Source organism: Pleurodeles waltl, chromosome 6 (genome assembly GCF_031143425.1).
Source record: "Pleurodeles waltl isolate 20211129_DDA chromosome 6, aPleWal1.hap1.20221129, whole genome shotgun sequence".
Classification (NCBI taxonomy): Eukaryota; Metazoa; Chordata; class Amphibia; order Caudata; family Salamandridae; genus Pleurodeles; species Pleurodeles waltl.
This window is the reverse complement of record NC_090445.1, coordinates 1,604,624,513-1,604,643,613: the sequence shown is the minus strand read 5'-3', so window position 1 is coordinate 1,604,643,613 and position 19,101 is coordinate 1,604,624,513. Positions and strand designations below refer to the sequence as shown.

At 41.9% G+C, this 19,101-nt stretch overlaps 1 protein-coding gene across 3 annotated transcripts in view; it reads right to left on the bottom strand.

Annotated features, from left to right (window-relative positions):
- LOC138301220 (ficolin-1-like) overlaps positions 1–19,101 on the bottom strand; it is a 165,232-nt gene that overhangs the window by 115,549 nt on the left and 30,582 nt on the right. For all 3 annotated transcript variants that reach the window (XM_069241462.1, XM_069241465.1, XM_069241464.1), the window contains exons 4-6: positions 17,921–17,956; positions 13,139–13,174; positions 11,721–11,756 (exon numbers count right to left, since the gene is read on the bottom strand). In XM_069241462.1, the coding sequence (XP_069097563.1) occupies positions 11,721–11,756; positions 13,139–13,174; positions 17,921–17,956 (108 nt within the window). The remainder of the gene's footprint in view (positions 1–11,720; positions 11,757–13,138; positions 13,175–17,920; positions 17,957–19,101) is intronic.

Sequence of the window (19,101 nt, the reverse complement as noted above, 5' to 3'; positions counted from 1 at the left end):
AGGCAGTGGTCCTATGGACCACTGCCTACTCTGAAAAAACCGAAACCAAATGGTTTCGGAAGTTTTTCTTTTTGCAGCTCGTTTTCCTTTAAGGAAAACGGGCTGCAAAAAGAAAAAAAAAACTGCTTTATTAAAAAAGCAGTCACGGACATGGTGGTCTGCTGTCTCCAGCAGGCCACCATCCCTGTGAGTGCCTAGACTCGCTATGGGGTCGCAAACTGCGACCCACCTCATTAATATTCATGAGGTGGGTCTTTGCGACCCCATAGCGAGTCGCAGAAGCTGTCTGAGACACCTTTCTGTATTTCATTTTGCGAGTTGCAAATTGCGAGTCGCTAGTACTCGCAATTTGCAACTCGCAAAATGTTTTCTTTCTACATCTGGCCCTCTAATTCCCCGACAATTACAAACTAGATTTTACAAAATTAATACCAATTATACAGATAATAGCAACACCAAATTAGAATTAAAATACAATAAAAAAATGTAAAAAACTATTTTTAGAACTATATTATTGAAAACGATATTAACAACAAAACTGTTTTTAACAACAAATCTCTTACCTGAAAAAACAATAATCTTGACAACGATATTTGTGCATTATTATATTTTTGTATCACAATATTTTTTTCTGATATTTTTGTCTCTTGATATTTACTACTCAATAGTTTGCCCAAATACCCTGCACAGATATGCACTGAAGATGTACATAGGACGTCAGCGCAAGGTTCTGGGTTTCACTTAACAGCAAAACTTTACACAAAAGGAGTCAGTTGACTTCACTCTCACTGGTCACACTACAGATTCTCCAAACCAAGTAAGCTATCACAACTGCTTTCAGTGATGTACCCATGACATGGATAGCAGTCCACTGCCTTCTACGAGGTCACACTTCTTGCAACCCTCCAGGCCACATTACAGGACCTGGACCCCACATTGCCAAATACAGACCTATGCCTCCTAATGTCAGGATATTGGCTTCACATGCAGTTGGGCACACAGTAGAATGGAAAATGCCCATTACCTTGCCGGTGACATTTCTATCCCAACACCTATTCTAGCATCCCTGGGTGTGTGGAAGCCTGTATAGCCTGATTCACAAAGAGAGGTTTCTTTGCTTTTCATCCTAAGTTAAACCTTAGTCAGATCTCTAGGAATGGCTGCTGTAGTTCTTACAATTCTTGAGATGTTACAGTTGAAGTTGGATTTGGACCTTCACCTTAAAAATACTTCCCAAATTACTCCTGGCTGAACTGTCACTTCAGTGGATGCTGTTGGTTTTGTGTGTATCCATGTCAACAGAAAATACAGACTCTGACCAGTTTCCAGACACAGGCATTTGAGTTTGTTAACCCAGTTCACACAGTATTGGGTGCCAGAACAACCCCAGCATGAGGATGTTTACACCCACACTAACAAAATGCCTCATGAGACCAGTTAGACCAATAACTGAGGTGAGGTGAGATGAGTTGCAGCAGTAACTGGTCTCTCGTTGAGCTGTGTTTGGTGCCCTGGGTACGACCACCAAAGCCGCTGTGGTTCTGGTTAACCAGGCATCAAGGCTGTGAGTAGCCAGTCATACAGAAGCTTAATCCCTGCTTTATGGAATGGTGAGATACACAGGTTAATGTGCATTTTTAAAGGCGTATCTCTAGTTTGGAATCATGTTTATTGTGTTCTCTCTTCAGTCACAGTATCATAGAGCCAAACACTATAGCTTGTTCTAAGGTAAGCCTTGACAGCTCTCCCTCACTACCTTTGGAGAGCCAAGACTCAAATTGGAGTGGGAACAAGAAAGCCTAAGGCTTTTGGATTCCAGTGGTAGAAGGGCAATCCCGCCACTAAAGTGGCCAAAAATAATGTCTGCATGGAGGCCTAGAGAAAACAGGCTTAAGACATTGAACTATAAAACGTTTGTACTAAGATCTTGATTAAGAACACATTGTACAGTTGGCTTACACATACTCATTGGGTACAAGCCTTGTGTCACAAAATAACGTTCAAAACAGATAGTTACAAACAATGGCAAACCAAGCAGACCAGGCTCAGCACCAAGAACACACTGGAGTGATCTGAGAGACACAGACACCTAAAGAAAAAGTGAAGACAAGCTGCAGTTTCCTAAGACAACTTAGGAATTAGACTAAAATGTCAGCAAGATATGTAACATCCTGTCATCAAGTCACATCTGCTATGCACCTCAACCATGACTATACCCCAAAATGCATGTATGTAAAACTATGAAAATGGGATAGTCACAATGTTCAGATCTTGCGCGCCACTCTGAGGAGTGTTGTTATTCTTTTTTAAAGCGTTCTTTTATTCTTTTTAAACCTTTTTTAATGAAATATAATGACGTTTGTGGTAGCGTTGTTTGGGGGCACAGGGGAGTTGTATTGGGGTCACTTTTTAATTTTTTAACCTGTGTGGGGCATATCTAGGTGTAAGTAAGGGTCTGTAAGAGCCCTTATTCCGGCTTCGTTCGTAGACGCTGACTGAAGAGTCAGCGGTCTAGTTGACGCGGGTCATTTGACCACGCGTCATAAAATGAAAGGTGCAGAGCGGCCGCGCAGTGGGCGTGCACAGCGGGAGCGCCAAAGGTGCACCTAAGACAAGCCCGTCTGCGCCGAAACGGGCCCAGGGGCCAGAAATTCTGGTCTTTTTTTCAATAATGATATTATTCCTTATGCATCTACTGGCAAGGGGTTGGCCAAACATTGCAAGCATAAGGTACCATTAGACTGTAGGTCAGACTGGATGTATAAGGCATGCATCTGGAAACTACATGCTCCCTTAACCCTGAAGGAAGTCAGAGCTCAGCATAGTAGGATTGTGAAGTCAGGAAACACAAACAATGGATATAAGGTGGCTTATGCTAAGCCGCTTTGTCAGGCACGTATTAATGTTCTCTCACTCCCTAAACACAAATTAGAAATTTGCGAGATGATTGATGCTTGGCATATTGACTGTCTATTTATGACAGAAACCTGGGGTAAATTAGAATATGACCCTGACTTTATTGAAGCAACTCCTCCAGAGCACACGTACTATAGATTAGATAGACCTCTGTGTTGGGGAGGTGGTTTGGCTATTATTTGCAGGACCGCCCTTACCTGCACTTGAACGGGCATTCCTTCTGAAACATGTGAAGTGATGGCCTTTAAGATCTCACAAAATAACCAGGTGCTTCTTGAGGGACTATTAATTTACAGGCCACCAGGTCCCTTCGCACATTTTTTTCAAACTTGGGTGACTCTGTTGGAACCTATGGTCATGTCTACTAAGGCAATCATACTAGGGGATTTTAATATTCACTTTGATGAGATTTTAAACCCAGTGGTTAAGAAATTCCTTGATCTCATGGCAGCCCTAGATTTGACCCTTAGAGTTTCTTCCGCCACACACATAGCGGGTCATATATTAGATGGGGTCTTTGCTCGCACTGAGGTACAGCTGGAGCTAACTAATACCCAGTTAAGTTGGACTGATCACCATCTTCTGAATTTAAAAACTGTGTTTACTTGTTCCCCCCCTTCATGTAATATGGGGAGTAAAGTAATTAGATCTTGGAAACAGATTAAATTGGAAGAGTTGACACCTGCCCTTGAAGAGGGGTGGGACAGGGCCAATAAGCGGTCCTTGCCCTTGCTAGAAAGTTTCTATCAGGGTGTAGAGACTGCGATGACTCAATTGGCTCCCCCTAAGACTCTTAGGCCCTCTAGTCGGAATAAGCCGAATCAACCCTGGTTCACTAGTGAACTCAAATCTCTTCAGAGGAAATGTCGTCAACATGAGAGACAGTGGAAATTGAATCCTGGCCCAGAGGAAAGGGACATACTTAAGTCCACTTTTAAAATCTATAAAGCGGCGCATTTTAAAACTAAATCTAATTTTTATACGGCTAAAGTTAAGGAGGCTTTGAATGCCCCGAGGGAGCTTTTTAAGGTGATTAAGGTATTATCTACTCCCCCCAGGCCATCTGAATTGGAAAACTCACAGGAGTTCTGTGATAAGGTAGCGAAGCACTTTGAGAATAAGATTCTCTGTACTCATGCAAACTTTACTCCTTATGAGGTAATCAGGGATCAATCTTCTTCGACCTCCTCTGATCCTACAGCTAGTAGTAAAATGTTGTCTGATTTTCAATGCCCGACCCAGGACAGCATTAGAAAACTAATTCTCAACATCAAGTCTGGCTCCCCTCTGGATCCTTGCCCTCCTTCCATTTTTCAAATGGTACCAGATCTTACGGCTCTGGCTTTAGTTCCGATTTTCCAGGACCTTAGTTCTGGGCTCTATCTTGCTAGATGGAAGGAGACTATAGTTGTTCCCTTGAAAAAGAAGCCAGATGGTGACAGGCAGGATCTAGATAATCTGCGGCCAATTGCGCTTCTTCCTTTTTTGGCAAAGATTTGGGAGAAAATCATGAATAAGGAACTAGCAGATTTTCTTAGGGAAGTGGAAGGTTTAGATTCCTCTCAGCATGGCTTTAGAAAGGTGCACAGCACGGAGTCCGCTCTTATCTCATCCACTGACTCCATTCGAAGATTGGTGGATGAGAGACAAGGTGCTGTCTTAGTTTTATTAGATTTATCGGCAGCCTTTGATACCATCTCTCCACAGATTTTGCTGACTCGCCTTTATCAAGCAGGCATTAGAGAGCGGGCTCTGAAACTTCAGGAATCCTTTCTGACTAACAGATGGACCACTGTGAGATGTGGGAATTTCAACTCCACTCCCTACTTATTACCCTGCGGGACTCCACAAGGTTATTCACTAAGCCCCACCTTGTTTAATATCTATGTCGCCCTGCTGGCTAATTTGATTCGATCCTTTGGCTTCATTCCCACCTCCTATGCGGATGATACACAGCTAATTATCCCAGTCAATAAAAACTGTGAGGAGGTGGCGGACCGTTTCAATAATTGTATGAAAGAAGTCAGCAATTGGATGAGGACTAACTGGCTTAAATTGAATGCTGCCAAAACTGAAATTCTCTGTTTTGGGTCAGGTATAAAACAATGGAATCCACGTTGGTGGCCGACAAATTGTGGCCCTCTCCCACCCCCCACCAGAATTTGGGTATTATTTTTGACGATCAACTATCTTTTAAATGTCAGGTGAACCACAATGTAAAAACATGTTTGTGGCTGATCAAAATGTTAAGGAAAGTTTTTCATCATCTTCAATATAAATGGAGGGTCTCTGCCACTCTAGCTCTGGTGATGTCCAAAGTGGACTACTGTAATGCCCTTTTTCTTAATCTAGACAAAGGCTTGCTGAACAAACTACAGTTGGTCCAGAACTTGGCAGCCAGAGCTGTTCTTTATCTTTCTCGTTGGATTTCAGTTAAAAGTAGTCTTAGACAGTTACACTGGCTTCCGGTGGCTTAGCGGATTACTTTCAAATCTCTCTGCTTGACCTATAAAGCAGTTCATGACACGGGTCCTCAATATCTGACCTCTAAGCTCTGTTGGTACGAACCCAAGAGACATCTTAGGTCATCGACAGCCTATAGAATTCAGGTTCCACGGACCAACAGAGTGAAGTGGGGTGATAAAGTGTTCACTGTAGCGGCAGCTAAATGCTGGAACTCCCTCCCTTTGAATATTAGGTCAGAATCTAGTTACTTACGCTTCAGGGAACTGATTAAAACATGGCTTTTTCCTTGTTAGCCTCTTCTTAGGCTCCCCCTGCTGGTCTCTTTCTTTTGGGGTTTCTCCTGATGGTTTTTGGCATTCTCCTCACCTATGCTAGCGCTTCGATGCTCTTTGTGAGCCGGAATGCACTCTATAAATTCAACATACATACATACATATATAGCAATTGGTATTATGATGAACTATTTTTGTATTTAGTTTGCCAACACTCAGGGGCGGCTCCTCCATAAGGGCAGAGGAACGACGCCCCCTTCCCCCGCCAGCAGTGGCAGCTGCAAAACCTCTCAAAGAAATCAATAATAAGTTTAGCTTATTATCGTTTTCATCTAGAGGGGCGGGGTCACGGGGGTGACAAGTGTGAAGGGGAGTGCTCAGCACTCCCCCTCGAAGCGCATGTGTGTTTGGCCAGCCGTCTTGGGCCGACCAAACACACATGTGCACAGGTCTCTCTCCAGCCCAGCAACACATTTGCTGGGCTGGAGAGACCCTGCACAGGCTCCCAGTCTGCATGGGAGCTCCCTGGCTGGGCGCTCTCAGCCAATCCTGATGCTGCTCTGAGCCGGCTGCAGCAGAGACGTGGCCTGCATTCATGAACATTTTTTTTTATATATAGTAACATCACCCCTCACCCCCGCCACTGCCCCTGCTGCCTCCCCCAACCAGGCGCCGCCCCGCCCTGCCTCATGTAGGACCCACAAGCCACGACTGTCAACTCTTTTGTACTTTGTCCTGTCAGTAACGTTCATTTAAATTTCAACTTGATTCAAATCTGAGCCGCAGCATGACACACTTATGGGTGACTCAGCACTCTTGCAATAATAAAGAACTATTAGCAAATTGAAAAGGTGTGCATTGACAAGCTTGTGTGATGGTTATTTATTTTTTAAAACATATGCCGCAAAACAAAAAAGAAAAAAGCATGCAATACAAACTTAAAATTAATAATAATGATTCATCACATATAATTGTAAAATAACAGTACAGGTTTTTCATACCTGGCAGGTCTACTCAGATCATGTACACAAACCTTTTTTGTTTTACAACAAATTACATGGCAAGGTTATTTTAACAAAGCACAGAAAAGGTACCTTTGAATAAATGTAACCTGAAGACGTAGGGGCTCATTATGATTTTGGCGGTCGGCTTGTCCGACCACCAAATTCGTAATGAGCCCCTAATTCCCCCAGGCCCACTATGAGGTTTCCTCTCAAATCAGAGGTTTTGATCGGTCATCCCAGTGGAAACCATGCAGCGGCATTGGCCTCTGCTCCTCATGAAGCCAAGGCCAGTGCTGTCGCACAGAGCCGGGCCTCCCTGGGAATGCCCATAGTCTGCCCAGCAGATAGTGTGGATTCCAAGGGTGCTGAGCAGGTGGCCCCCCAGGACTGTGTCTCTGCCAGCCTTTCCATGGTGGGGTCCCCGCCATGGAAAGGCTGGTGGAAACAGGAGTCATGATCAGCATAGCGGCACTGAATTCAACGCCGCCATGGCTGACCATGAGTCTGACAGCTGTCAGCCCGTCGGGAACCTTGTTCCCGGCAGAGGCAGCGGTTCCCTGGTGGTCCAACCGCCAGGTTTGCAATGTGCCGGTCGAACTGCCTGGAGTGCGGCGGTCCGACCATCACCATGAGCCACAATATGGACTTTGGATTTGCTATTAAACAAAAATGCGAACTAGATCCAATTTAATTTTGCCTTGCCATCTCCTTCTTTATTCCTACCTGGCCATCCAGCCCCAAGAGATGCCTGGACCTCACAATAATTGTATTATTTTAGCTGATTTTCTTTCTTTGGAATTTTTTTCATGGACCAGGGTTTGCCTGACCCCATATACAGTATTTTAGCTTCCTGGTTTAATATTGTTAATTTCGTCAATTTGTATTGAGTTGGTGTGTGAGAGGTGCTTTTCCCTCATTGGCTTCCATGTTCCTTGCCAAACTGTTAAAAGATGCCACTTCACAGATGTGGATAATGTGCCTAGCTAAGGCTTGTCTCTCTTGAGCCGTCCATGCCAGAATGCAGTCAGTGGCCACATATGCTGTTCTTAAAGGGCCCTAGTAATTCATTAACATGAGTTTCTAGTATCACTGTTTTCCCTCAACTACACTTTAATCCCTAATCTATTTCTGTCCTACACAAAGACAACCTATACAATCTACTGCTACACTACACAGAAAAATGTATATAGGTTAAAGCATAATCACCAACAAGAGCTGAAAGAGAGTTTTTCTATAAAGCCAGTCTTATTAATGTCAGGTTGACAGTAAAGAACAGACACTTGATTAATGACTCCTTTTGGAACAACATTTAGAACTTTTATTATTAGAATATGGCTTTTAGAAGATGTATATCTCTTACTGATAATTTGGTTCCTCTGTGGTTTAAAAAATTGCCATTACCACACCTATAAAAAAAGGTAGCATGATGGCAACTGTATGTCATGGGTGCTTTTTGGTTAAACTGACATGTAATCAGTTTGCAGGTTCAAACAAAAGGTCTTTGTTACTGTTTGTAGCAAAAGTAATCAAATATGAGTATTTTGTCTCATTATCTTTCCCCAGTGTCAGAGTCTTAATATTTCACCTGGCTTGACAAATTTATAATTCATTATCAGTCACTTTATTATTGGTGATTTTAATTTGTGGGGGAAAATTCAGGCAAACTCACTACTGCTCAACTATTGTTGGATGGTGTGAGCTGCTGCAATTTGATTAAAGGGTAATTAGACTTAGCCCAAAGCAGGCAAAATCCTCGACATGATATGTAGCACTTTTAACTGTGTAGAGGTTAAACGTGCACTGCCAGTGTCATAGTCGGATCATTTCTTGATTCCTTTCCAGATTTTAAAAATAATTTTTTTTTAAATGTAATAATCAAAAAATGTAGGCCCTCATTATGAGTTTGGGGGATGGGAACACCTGTCTGCCAAACTCCCAACAGGGTGGCTGCCACTGTAGTAGCGACCTCCCTGACGGACCCATTATGACTTTCCCACTGGGCTGACGGGTGGAAACCAAGGTGCTGGGCAGGGGGACCCCTGCACTGCCCATGCCACAGGCATGCATGCAGAGTGTAGGGACCCTCTTGTGGGCCTCTGGCACCTGTTCTCCGCCAGCCTTTTCAGGGAAGTAAAACCGCCATGAAAAGGTTGGGGAGAACCAGATTGTGATCAGCAGGACAGCACTGCGTGCAGCGCTTCCCTGGCTGATTGCAACCTGCACCTGCCATAATCCGGTCGAGCTCACCGATGCTGGCAGAGACGGCGGTAACCTGACAGTCGGACCGCCGGAGTCGTAATGTAGCAGTCAGACCGCCCCACCGGTAGTGGTCCAGACCGCCACTGCACCGGAATTAATGTGTTTGTCTCACCCCTGTATTAATATACTATTTAAAAACTTAAGTGGTAGATGAAAGCACCATCAGCAAAGATTCTTATTCAGGAAGCTCTTGTTATGAGAGAGACCATATGCCACTTTACGAATGTTACAATGCATTCAAACATGACTGCATCATGTTCTAAATCTAATATTTAATGTTGGATCTACCAGAAGGCAGTATAGTGACCTGTGTTTTCGATTTCAATAACAAATATTCTCTGTTGCTCCCTCCCATTATTTAAAGTTGAGGTACTGTTTTCATCTACATAAAACGTTTTGTAGACATTGCAAAGGGTTAATATACATAAGTACAACATTTCTCCACAACAACTCACACAAATCACCTCATTAACAAAAATAAATTAAAAGAGCTTGGTATTTAAAAAAATCTGTGCTAAGCAGTGTTGGGATGATTGGGGTAGGGCTGTCAGCAAATGAAAGCCAACAAAGGCATCTAGTTAAAAGGGGGGGGGACTAGTGTTTCAGCACCACCACCCCCAAAGGCCTGTGTCTCTGGGCCAGAGACCACTTCCAGTGTCATAAAACATCTCAGAGTATGAAGAATAACTTTGCTGTAACAGACCTCAGCCAGTAAGTTCTGGGTAATATGAATCAATTTTCCTTTCAGAAAATGTAGGATCAATGTAACCGAAAGTATTGATGCTGTACCAAGCCTCATACTGTAAGATATGTGTAATTTGAGGGATGGCATTGCTGTCAGGTGTCTACGTGCTAGAACTGATATCTGAGATCTGAGTCTGTAAGACCTACGTAGCATGTATGTTTAAATAATCTATGTCACATGAGTGATATCTCAGTGGACCACGTTTAGAGGAGTTAATACCTGAGCCTGTAATCTCTGTACGTACAACTTTGGGGATAGCTTTCCTGTGTGAAATCTGAGCCTGTGTTCAGGTTCAGCCAAACTGAGACATTGCTGTAATCTAAAAAGTTTGAATGTTTATGATTTGACATATTTAAACAAAGGCAATTTCTGAAGAGAAATCTTGTGATTTTGGCACTGACCAGAACGAGCTCAACCTCAATTCAGGGTAGAGCACATGGATGTCTAAGAAAACCTGTACAGTTATCATAGAGTGTTCCTGAACAGTCTGCCGGGTACCCCACATTTTTCTTTAGTGAAGTACTCTTTTAAAAGAAACCATTAATACATTTCTTCTTTTTAAGTTTACTAATGTTGAGGCATGTCTCTTATGTTTGACCATCACTGGTTGTAGTTCTCGTAAGTCGATATCATCCAAGGTTGGATTTCTTTGAGTAGCTGAGCAACAGTTAAGGTGCCTTTCGGTGAAGATTTCTTTATTTAGACATGACTTTTATGAATGTAAAAAGGATATGACATTTGTGTGTTATTAAGAATTAGAAGACATGAGTCTCCAGAGTATACCCAGAACATCATTGACTATTAGTAAAAAGTCTGATTCGATGCTGCAACCTTCCCAGAATGCTCTTGTTATTCATTCAATATGTTGTTGACAAAGACAAATTGTTTGAGCTGCGTTATCTCATGGCTTTCTAACATTCTTAGTAGAAAAGGTATGTTTGAAACTGTCTGATAGTTGTTCACGTCCTCTACTCTTGTTATCCCAATTATGATTATGACTTTTTTGAGGCGGTTTGGTGCCTTTCTATGAGTTAACCACTTATTAGTCAGGTTAGTTCAGGACTAGTATTATAAGGTGACTTATTTCTTTCATGATTCTCGATTTCACAGGCTCTGGAATGTGAAACAATGGCCTAGTTTGTAAATGGTCTTTCGGAGACAACTTTGAAATTAGACCAAATGGTGTTTGATTGTAATACTCATATGTAGTTAAAGTCTTGTTCTGGTTTCTCTGTGAATGTAAGTTCAAACTGTTTCAGTATTATGTTGTTCTCTATCATTAAGAGCCTACCAGTGGGTTACTTGTATGAAGATCAGAAAAATTTTAGCTATTTAGCTTTTGGCCTTCCTACTTCCTAGATTCTAACTCCCCTCAAGCTACCTCCTACCTAACTGCCTAACAACACCTACCAACACCTAAATGACACACATTTGACGCCTCCATCTCTGGCAAGCACTAGAACATTTTAGACCTGAAAACATAGAACTTTTCACATATCACACACAAACAATAGGAGAACCCAGGTTGAAATGCTCTACCAACAATTATACAGTGAGGAAGTGATCTGAAGTACACATAAAAAGCAAATCCACAATAACACTGCACACTGTAGTCTGACCCACCCGGGTTAAAAAGTTATTGCCACATATATTTTCACTGCAAACTTCAAGGTGGTGACACAGTTAATAAACATAAGAGGCTACACATCATTTGCAGACACAAACAATGTACTATGCTATAATGGTTAGTATATGCTAAAGGCCATTGTCTACCTTCTTCAGAGATGTTTAATGTTACATAGTTGTTAATCTTAAACTATGAATCGAAGCAAATAGTTCACACACTCACTAAGCAGGGAACTCAATTCTCTTTTTAGTCATCTACCGTGTCTCAAACTTGGCATTCAACAGGTAAGAAATCACCAGTTCTCTAGGCAACTCCTGCTAAGGTGACAGCTTTAAGAAGCAACAGCAAGCACAAACAACGCCAACAGACAAATAATAGGAGGAAAAGACATTTATATATGAAGAAAAGTAAGGAAAGTAAAATCCACTCACCTTTCTTACAGAGAATGTCATCAGGTCCCTGTTCTCCTGGGTGTTTAACAAAATATGCGAGATATATTAGTGACTGGATTAACATTTGTCTACTACTGGATGATTTACTGGTTTCTGTTATTAAGTGAGAAGCCCAAGACAAGAAACTATCCTTACTAGCATTTTTACATCTGAAACACTAAGAGGGACTCAATCACAAGACAGAGTTACAGTGATTAAGGAAGCTCGGTTGTATGCATTTAAAAAAATGTTAGATAGTATACTATAATCTTACACAACTGCTTTGCAAAACATCCGCAAATTAGAAAATTAAGGGAGAGAAACACAGACACAACACTTCATGAATCAAACTGAAAATAATTCTCAGATGTCCACATCAAGAATTGCATGTCCTGCTTTCAAAACACGATGGGCCCAAATCACAAAGGTAAACTTAGACCTGAAGTTTAAGGGCCCAATACAAAGGGAAAAACTTCAGATCTAAGTTTACCTTTGTGAATTGGGCCCTAAATTTAGAGCAGCTGTTATGTCAGTGGTCCTTTTCAAAGTGTCTGGCAGTGACACCATAGTATTACGCAATGCTACCAGGACTTTTAACATGCTTGTTGATCCCATATATTTAATGGTCATAGTAAAAGGAAGCTCTTATACCACTCCTTGGCGTGAACTGTTACACACGATAATTTGAACCTCAAATGCAGTGTTCCCAGCCTCACCCATGTTGTGCCAGATAACATTACAAATGGCAATAGATAACACTGGCGGCATTACATTGTATTTTGACACTGACATTGTTGATGGCAGTACTCTAGAAATAGTATGAGCACTTTTTTAGAATGTGTGATGTTTTTTAATTATCGTTAGCAGTAAAGTCCTGTAACTTATCAGTAGAAATATTGTGAGGTCATGTGCACTGTATTGTGTATACAAAATATGGTTTGTGTGGCAGGCATGTGGGGTTTGACTTGCTCAGCTAACCCTTTGGGCATTGAAATATCTCCAGACACCTTCTGTAATGCACATTTCTCAAAAACTACTAATGCACTGGAACTGCCCTGAGCTTTATTTCCATGCCAAGTTTAGTGTAATTCCATTCAGCTGCCTTTACTATAGTTGATAGAGAGACCTTGCCTATAAAAGTTTCTTTTCAACACCCCAGGCCCTCATGGACGGATCTGTAACAAAAGGAAGAACTGAAACTGGAATCTATGTTTTTAAATGTAGAACGCTTTCAGAGCAGTGGTGAAACCAATATTGTTTAACTTTATAAACTTCACTAAGTTTACCCAATCTGTGCCTTTTGGTTTTTTTCCTTAAAAAGCAGAATATTTATATAAATATGCTTTCATTTTCCCCTACGTGTCACAAGAAAAAAAGAAAAGTAAAAAGATGTCAAGGATCTTTGACAACATTCTTACCTACTGTTCCTTGCACACCGGGGGTTCCTTTCTCCCCTACATTAAACAAACACATCCTGTTAGAATATATTTGCATTAGGACGTCTGCCTGGAACATGGGTGGTAGCAGCAAGAGTTGTGAAAGTGGAGGGACACAGGAAAGACAAAATGATGCAAGAGTTTAAATCAAACGTAGAGGTAACATGTGACAGTGGCATGTATTATTGTGTGATTGGAGGTGGGGCATTGTGTCATGAAGTTCTGCTGACTAACCCCACTGCACCCTCCATCCATCATTCATCTCAAAGTCCTCTGGAGTTAATTGAGTATACTTTAGAGGATCACAGCTGCTAACACTGCCAATCCCTTCTGTTTAAAATTGTAAGCACTGAATAATATACATTGCTTCTTTTACATTGGCTCCAACCTCTATAAATGTTCAAAGCCTTTTGAAAGCAGACACCTTAAAGCATTGCCCATAACTCTTAAACTACCAGGGAAAGCCAACAAGCCAATTGTTTCTTTCCAGTGCAGGGCAGGAGTTTTAAAAGCACGGCAGAGCTCATTGTATATCCAACCCTTTCAGGCAACAAGAAAGTGCCAAGATAACTCTCATGGTTACGTACTTGCTGGAGAGAGACTGGAGCTTTGTCTAGTGGCAGTTTTGACTCATCTAAGATAACGCAGACAGTTAATATGCCTCCCTCAAATATCATATACTATACAAATCACAGAATAGTATTTTATGTGCAGTGCTCAGTGGGATGCTGCATTTTTCATAGTGCTCCTTTTGTTTACTGTGCAGTTCATAAAGTACAATCATAATTTAGTACGGTGGGCTATGAACTGCCATCAAACAGCTGCATGCAAACTAAATGGTACAGGTTAGAATGTTATTTTTTCTCAGACTTTGATTATTCTAATTTTGCAAAAAATGTTTTGCTTGGGTAGAAATACATTGTTATTAGTACAGTTAACCTTACAAACTGTGTTAGGTTCTGAATCCTGAGTTTAAGCTTCCCCAGACCAAGCACTCTTAAAAAATGCCTACCATCATGGGTGATATGTGAATGCTACACCTTGTAGTCTCCTTTGTATTATGTAACATTTTATATACACTGATTTACATATGTATGATCCATTGTCTCTGTATGTGTGTGATGTAAAGTGCTCCAACACCCTGTGCTCGTAAGAGAGGCACTATAAAACAAGTGAAATGCATGTGGGAGAGGAGTTATGGGGAGATGAAGGGCACAGTTAGAGGGTGATGGTGAGGGAATCATTGAAGAGCCCCAATAAAGAGTGCAGTATCCTGGTGCACTGTAAGGTCATCATTAACTATACTTTAAAAACAAATACAATTGAATATCTAATGAAAAGTGTGCTGTAGAATTTGCCATTTTTTCCCAAATTTTCTTGGTGGGGTAGAGCTCACCCAATTCCCATTATAATAGTCAGGCTCGCTCACTATGCACCCTATGGGGGCGGGTCTGACAAAACTTGCCAGGGCTGCTTTGGGTTCCCAGTCTGGCTCTAAGATCCAGAGTTGATTGAGAGACATGGTGATGTCATCATATCTCTTCAATACTCAACGACACATCTTCAAATAAATATACATTCTGAATTCCTAATTGTTGATGATTATTGTTGATGTTTGGCTGATGTTTCAGATTCTCTTCAGCAATATGCAGGTTTTTTTGTTTTTTTTACAATTCATGACATCTTTAATATTCTTCACCTGGATTTAGGTATTGATTACACTGAGGGAGTGGGGAACAGGTTTGAGGAAAAGCATAAACGATGATATAATGGCCATGCTGTGTACACAAAACTGCTGTTGCACAAATACGGGCACCATTTGCCACATTTTCAACCTCAGTATTTAGTATTGCATTTCTAACCATTGTAAGGCCACGTAGCACCCCTTCCCACACCCCGTCTCTTACCTCACCTCAAACCAGACCACTTGCTGGCAGATGCAGTTCTTTCACTAAAGACTGCAATGGAGTGTGGTTCGGAAAAAAGTAGTGGATTGGGCCTGGTTAGCGCTTACCTTCAACTTAGCAAAATTCCTGAATAAAAATGTCTAAGAAGGTAAAGTCGATGGAGCTGAGATGCAGGAGGTGTCTGCGGAGGGAGAGTCATTGTTAGATAGCCGTTGGTCCAAGCTGCGGTAAAAATGTCTTTGTTCTTCCTTAAGGCCTTATCACGAGTGTGAGGGTCAGTCAAGCCAACCACCAAACTCGCGAGAAAGAAGCCATTGTCATACCGGTGGTGTGCCCCCCAAGGGCATTCCAATATTCCAGCTAGGCTGACCAGTGGGAAAATTGTATTACGCGTTCCTGCCGGGCTGACCGGCGAGAACAGTGCTACGTTATTGGTCTCAGCTCCCTTAAAAGAGCCGAGGCCAATACCGTAGCACACAAGCACCATCGGAAAGCACACTGTGCGCTTTCCAATGGTGCTGAGTAGGTGAGTCCCTGCACTGCTCATGCCATGGGCATGGGCAGTGCAGGGGCTGTCCTACGGCCCCCCACAATGGCTTTACGGCAGCCTTTCCATGGCGGGTGACAATCATGGAAAGGCTGGCAGTAAGCTGAGTTGTAATCAGCGTGGTGGCAACTCAGACTGCCATCAGCCCATCTGGAACAATGTTCCTGGCAGTGACTGCAGACCCCTGGCGGGTCTGCCCACCAGGGTTGTAATGTAATGGTTGGACTGTCACCGCAAGTGTGGCGGTCCTCGGAGCACCACACTCATAATGAGGCCCTAAGTCACCGATATGGCAGTTGAAAACCTCCAGCGGACGAAGCAGAGAGCTGTAGCCAAAGACAGTTCCACAAGATACTCCCTTGGTGAAGGACCACTGAAACGGATTTGTAGATAACGAGGCAGGAGAGACTGTGAAGTCAATCCGACCCACGATGCACCTCTGGTGGATAGGTCAGCAGGTTGGTCCCAATCTCCTCCTGGTTCTCAGAGCACGTATTTTTCCAAAGTGTGTTTAAGTCCTCTGTTTTGAAAATTGGCTATCTGGGCAGCTTTAGTACCACAACCATGGGTCCACCTCTTGGACTCACTTCTGGTAGTCCTGGGTGCAGGTATAAATGCAGAGCTTAACAGCAGGCCTGGCCTCTGAGGGTTCACGTAAGGCTCCAGACAGCAAAGCAGTCCTTCCAGATAGAGCAACAGTCTGGCAGAGTCCACAGCAGGTCACAGCAGTAGACAGTCCTCTGAGTGTCCTTCCGCAGGTCCAGTAATAAACTGAAGAGTGGGATGAATGTCCTTTTTTTATACCCTGGTGCCCTTCTTGTGGAAGGTGGGATAAGTTTCTGGAATGGTTCTTTAAGTGCTTGGAATTTCTTGACCCTCCTGCCGTGGCACCAAGCTGGCTGCAGTGACAATACAGGATTGTTAGGCCATTTGGGAAGGCAGGGCACATATTATTCAGTTGTAAGTGGGCCTGTGCTCAGCTAGGCCTCTCCTCCTGCCAGCAGATAGCTCAATCAGGCACACCTAATCCCACTATTGTGTGCCTGTCTGAGAAGAATTCACAAAGTCTAACTGTCCATTACACCCAGTCATGTGACCCACTCCAGGCTACAGGCACAAATTGGCTAAGGACAGAAAAATGACAACTTTTTAAAAGTTGCATTTTCAAAATTGTAATAACAAATCCAGCTTTACCTTAAGAAAGGGTTACAATTTCATAGGTAACAAACATGCCATGGCTACCTCCTCTTAATTAGGAATTAGAGCTTATTTAATGGTAGGCTTCACAGTAGTGAAAACAACAAATGTGGGAGTTGTTCACTGCCAGGACATGTAAATCTTAATAGTACATGTAAATACTTTTAATTACACAGTCACCTGCCCTCTGTACTTCCTAGCGCCTTCCTTAGGGTTGATATGTATAAAAATAGGGGAGTTCAAGGCTTTACAAAGGGGTTCAAATGGCAGGTCAACATGGCAGTTTGGCACTGCATTCAGGCTGGGGAGGCAGACAGGGGACATGTTTTAAGGGACTACATAAGTGGGTGCACAATAGGTGCTGCAGGCCCACTGGTAGCATTGAAATTACAGGCCCTGGGTATACGGTATACCACTCTACAAGGGATGTATAAGTAATTTAAATATGCCAAGAGCCAATGTGTAAGCCAATGTAATCATGTTTTAGGAGAGTGAGCACAAGCACACTAGCACTGGTTAGCAGTGGTAAAATGCACTGCGTCCTAAGGCCAATAAAACGAATTCAGCAAAAAGTTAAGGGATAATGGCAAAACGTTTGGGGGTGACCCTGCTGAGAGGACTAGGGCCAACAGATGAGCTCCTTGTGAAAGGCAGAATGTCATCACTCACAGGGACATTAGCCAGTCCCTGAAGTGGGCTGACCCATTGTCCCTCATTGTATACTGTAGTAGGCAGAAGAAATATGTGAATGACACAATAGCAGGCAAATGGACGAAGAGGGCATGCTCAAACCCCCTATGAGTGTATTATATGCATACTTTTAGTTAAACGAATAGGTCTTGGCCAATGACAGACCCTAAAAGGAGCAAAAAATGCAGTGGAAAAGAATCATAATTCTACTGTTCATGATGAATAAGACTGAAAATTGGCATTTAGGGTATGGTTGTAACGACATTTCAGTACCTTTTACCTGTATTGAGATATTAAACACTGTAAACAGCCTCTTGGTGCTAATCATCATTGTCTTTCTTGCCCATATGTTCTCTTCAAGGACTGAGCAGCACAGTAAAATTTACCCATCAAAATGTGTTGTAGTATTTGAATGTGTCTTACCTTTTTGCCCCGGGATTCCAGCATCTCCTTTGGCACCTGTAATGAAAACCATAGACAACATTTTTAGAATGCGTTCCTAATATTTAGGTCATGTTCCTCTTCTCTTTAATACCTCAGAGCATGCAGAGGACCTAACATGCATTGCAGTCCACAAATGAGATGTACATGGGATAGAGATCAAATTTTAATAATCAATTAGTGGCATAGACATAAGAATATTTTGTTAATATTCAAACACTAAAATGCCTAAATGAGAAACTAAGGATGAAATGTAAAAATGTGCACATTTGAATCATGACGAACATTGTGTCAACCATTGTTTGGTCATTGCATATTGTCATGGCAGATGTTATGCTTTTATATTTGGTAGACTAATGATGACAATTATTAATAGAAACAATGGTTTATCACCTGAAAAGTATATTATGAGTATTGAAAAGTATATTGACTTAGCCATACTTATATTGATTTATATGAATTTATTAACGTGTAGTTATATGTGAGCAGAAAAATAAATGTACATCTCAGTCATTTCTAATGTTATGGAGTAATAATGTTTGCTAATAAAGGATTTGCTTTGCATATGTGTTTTAAAATAGTAAGGTGTGTAGTAGGCTTTATGTATATTCATTTTCATTAATATGTATTCAGATTTGCTTGACTACACTAGGCCTGAAATTTTATTCTCACAGCAAGTGTAGAAGAAAATGCTTGTTCATCGTGTCCCTTTTGACCTGAATTCTTTCCTATGTTGCTTATGTGTTAGTGAATATTTCATTGTATTAGAGGCTAAAGCTAGGGTCTTACTGATCTTAATAAGAGTATCTTAGTTTGTTCCTGCTGTCAGTCTAACAATGATCATTTACAACTTGTATGAGTAAGAGTTCACAATGTTTCAAATGTATTATTAAATGTTAGTTATCAATGGAACCAAGGAAATGCATCATGATGACTTTGCACCACCCCTGAGAAAATCTGGAATAGTTCCAAACCTGATGAATGTCAATCATTTCTACTGGATATTTATAATCTTACGTGAAATGTGCCTAATCCTTTGGCCGATCAGAGACTTAACCATCCAGAGAGTCCACTTTTGACTGTCCTCAGAACCAGTCTACTTTAGCCCCTCTCCGTGTTTTGCCCCTTTGGGCCATCCTCTGAATTAGTCTGTCCTGTGTCAT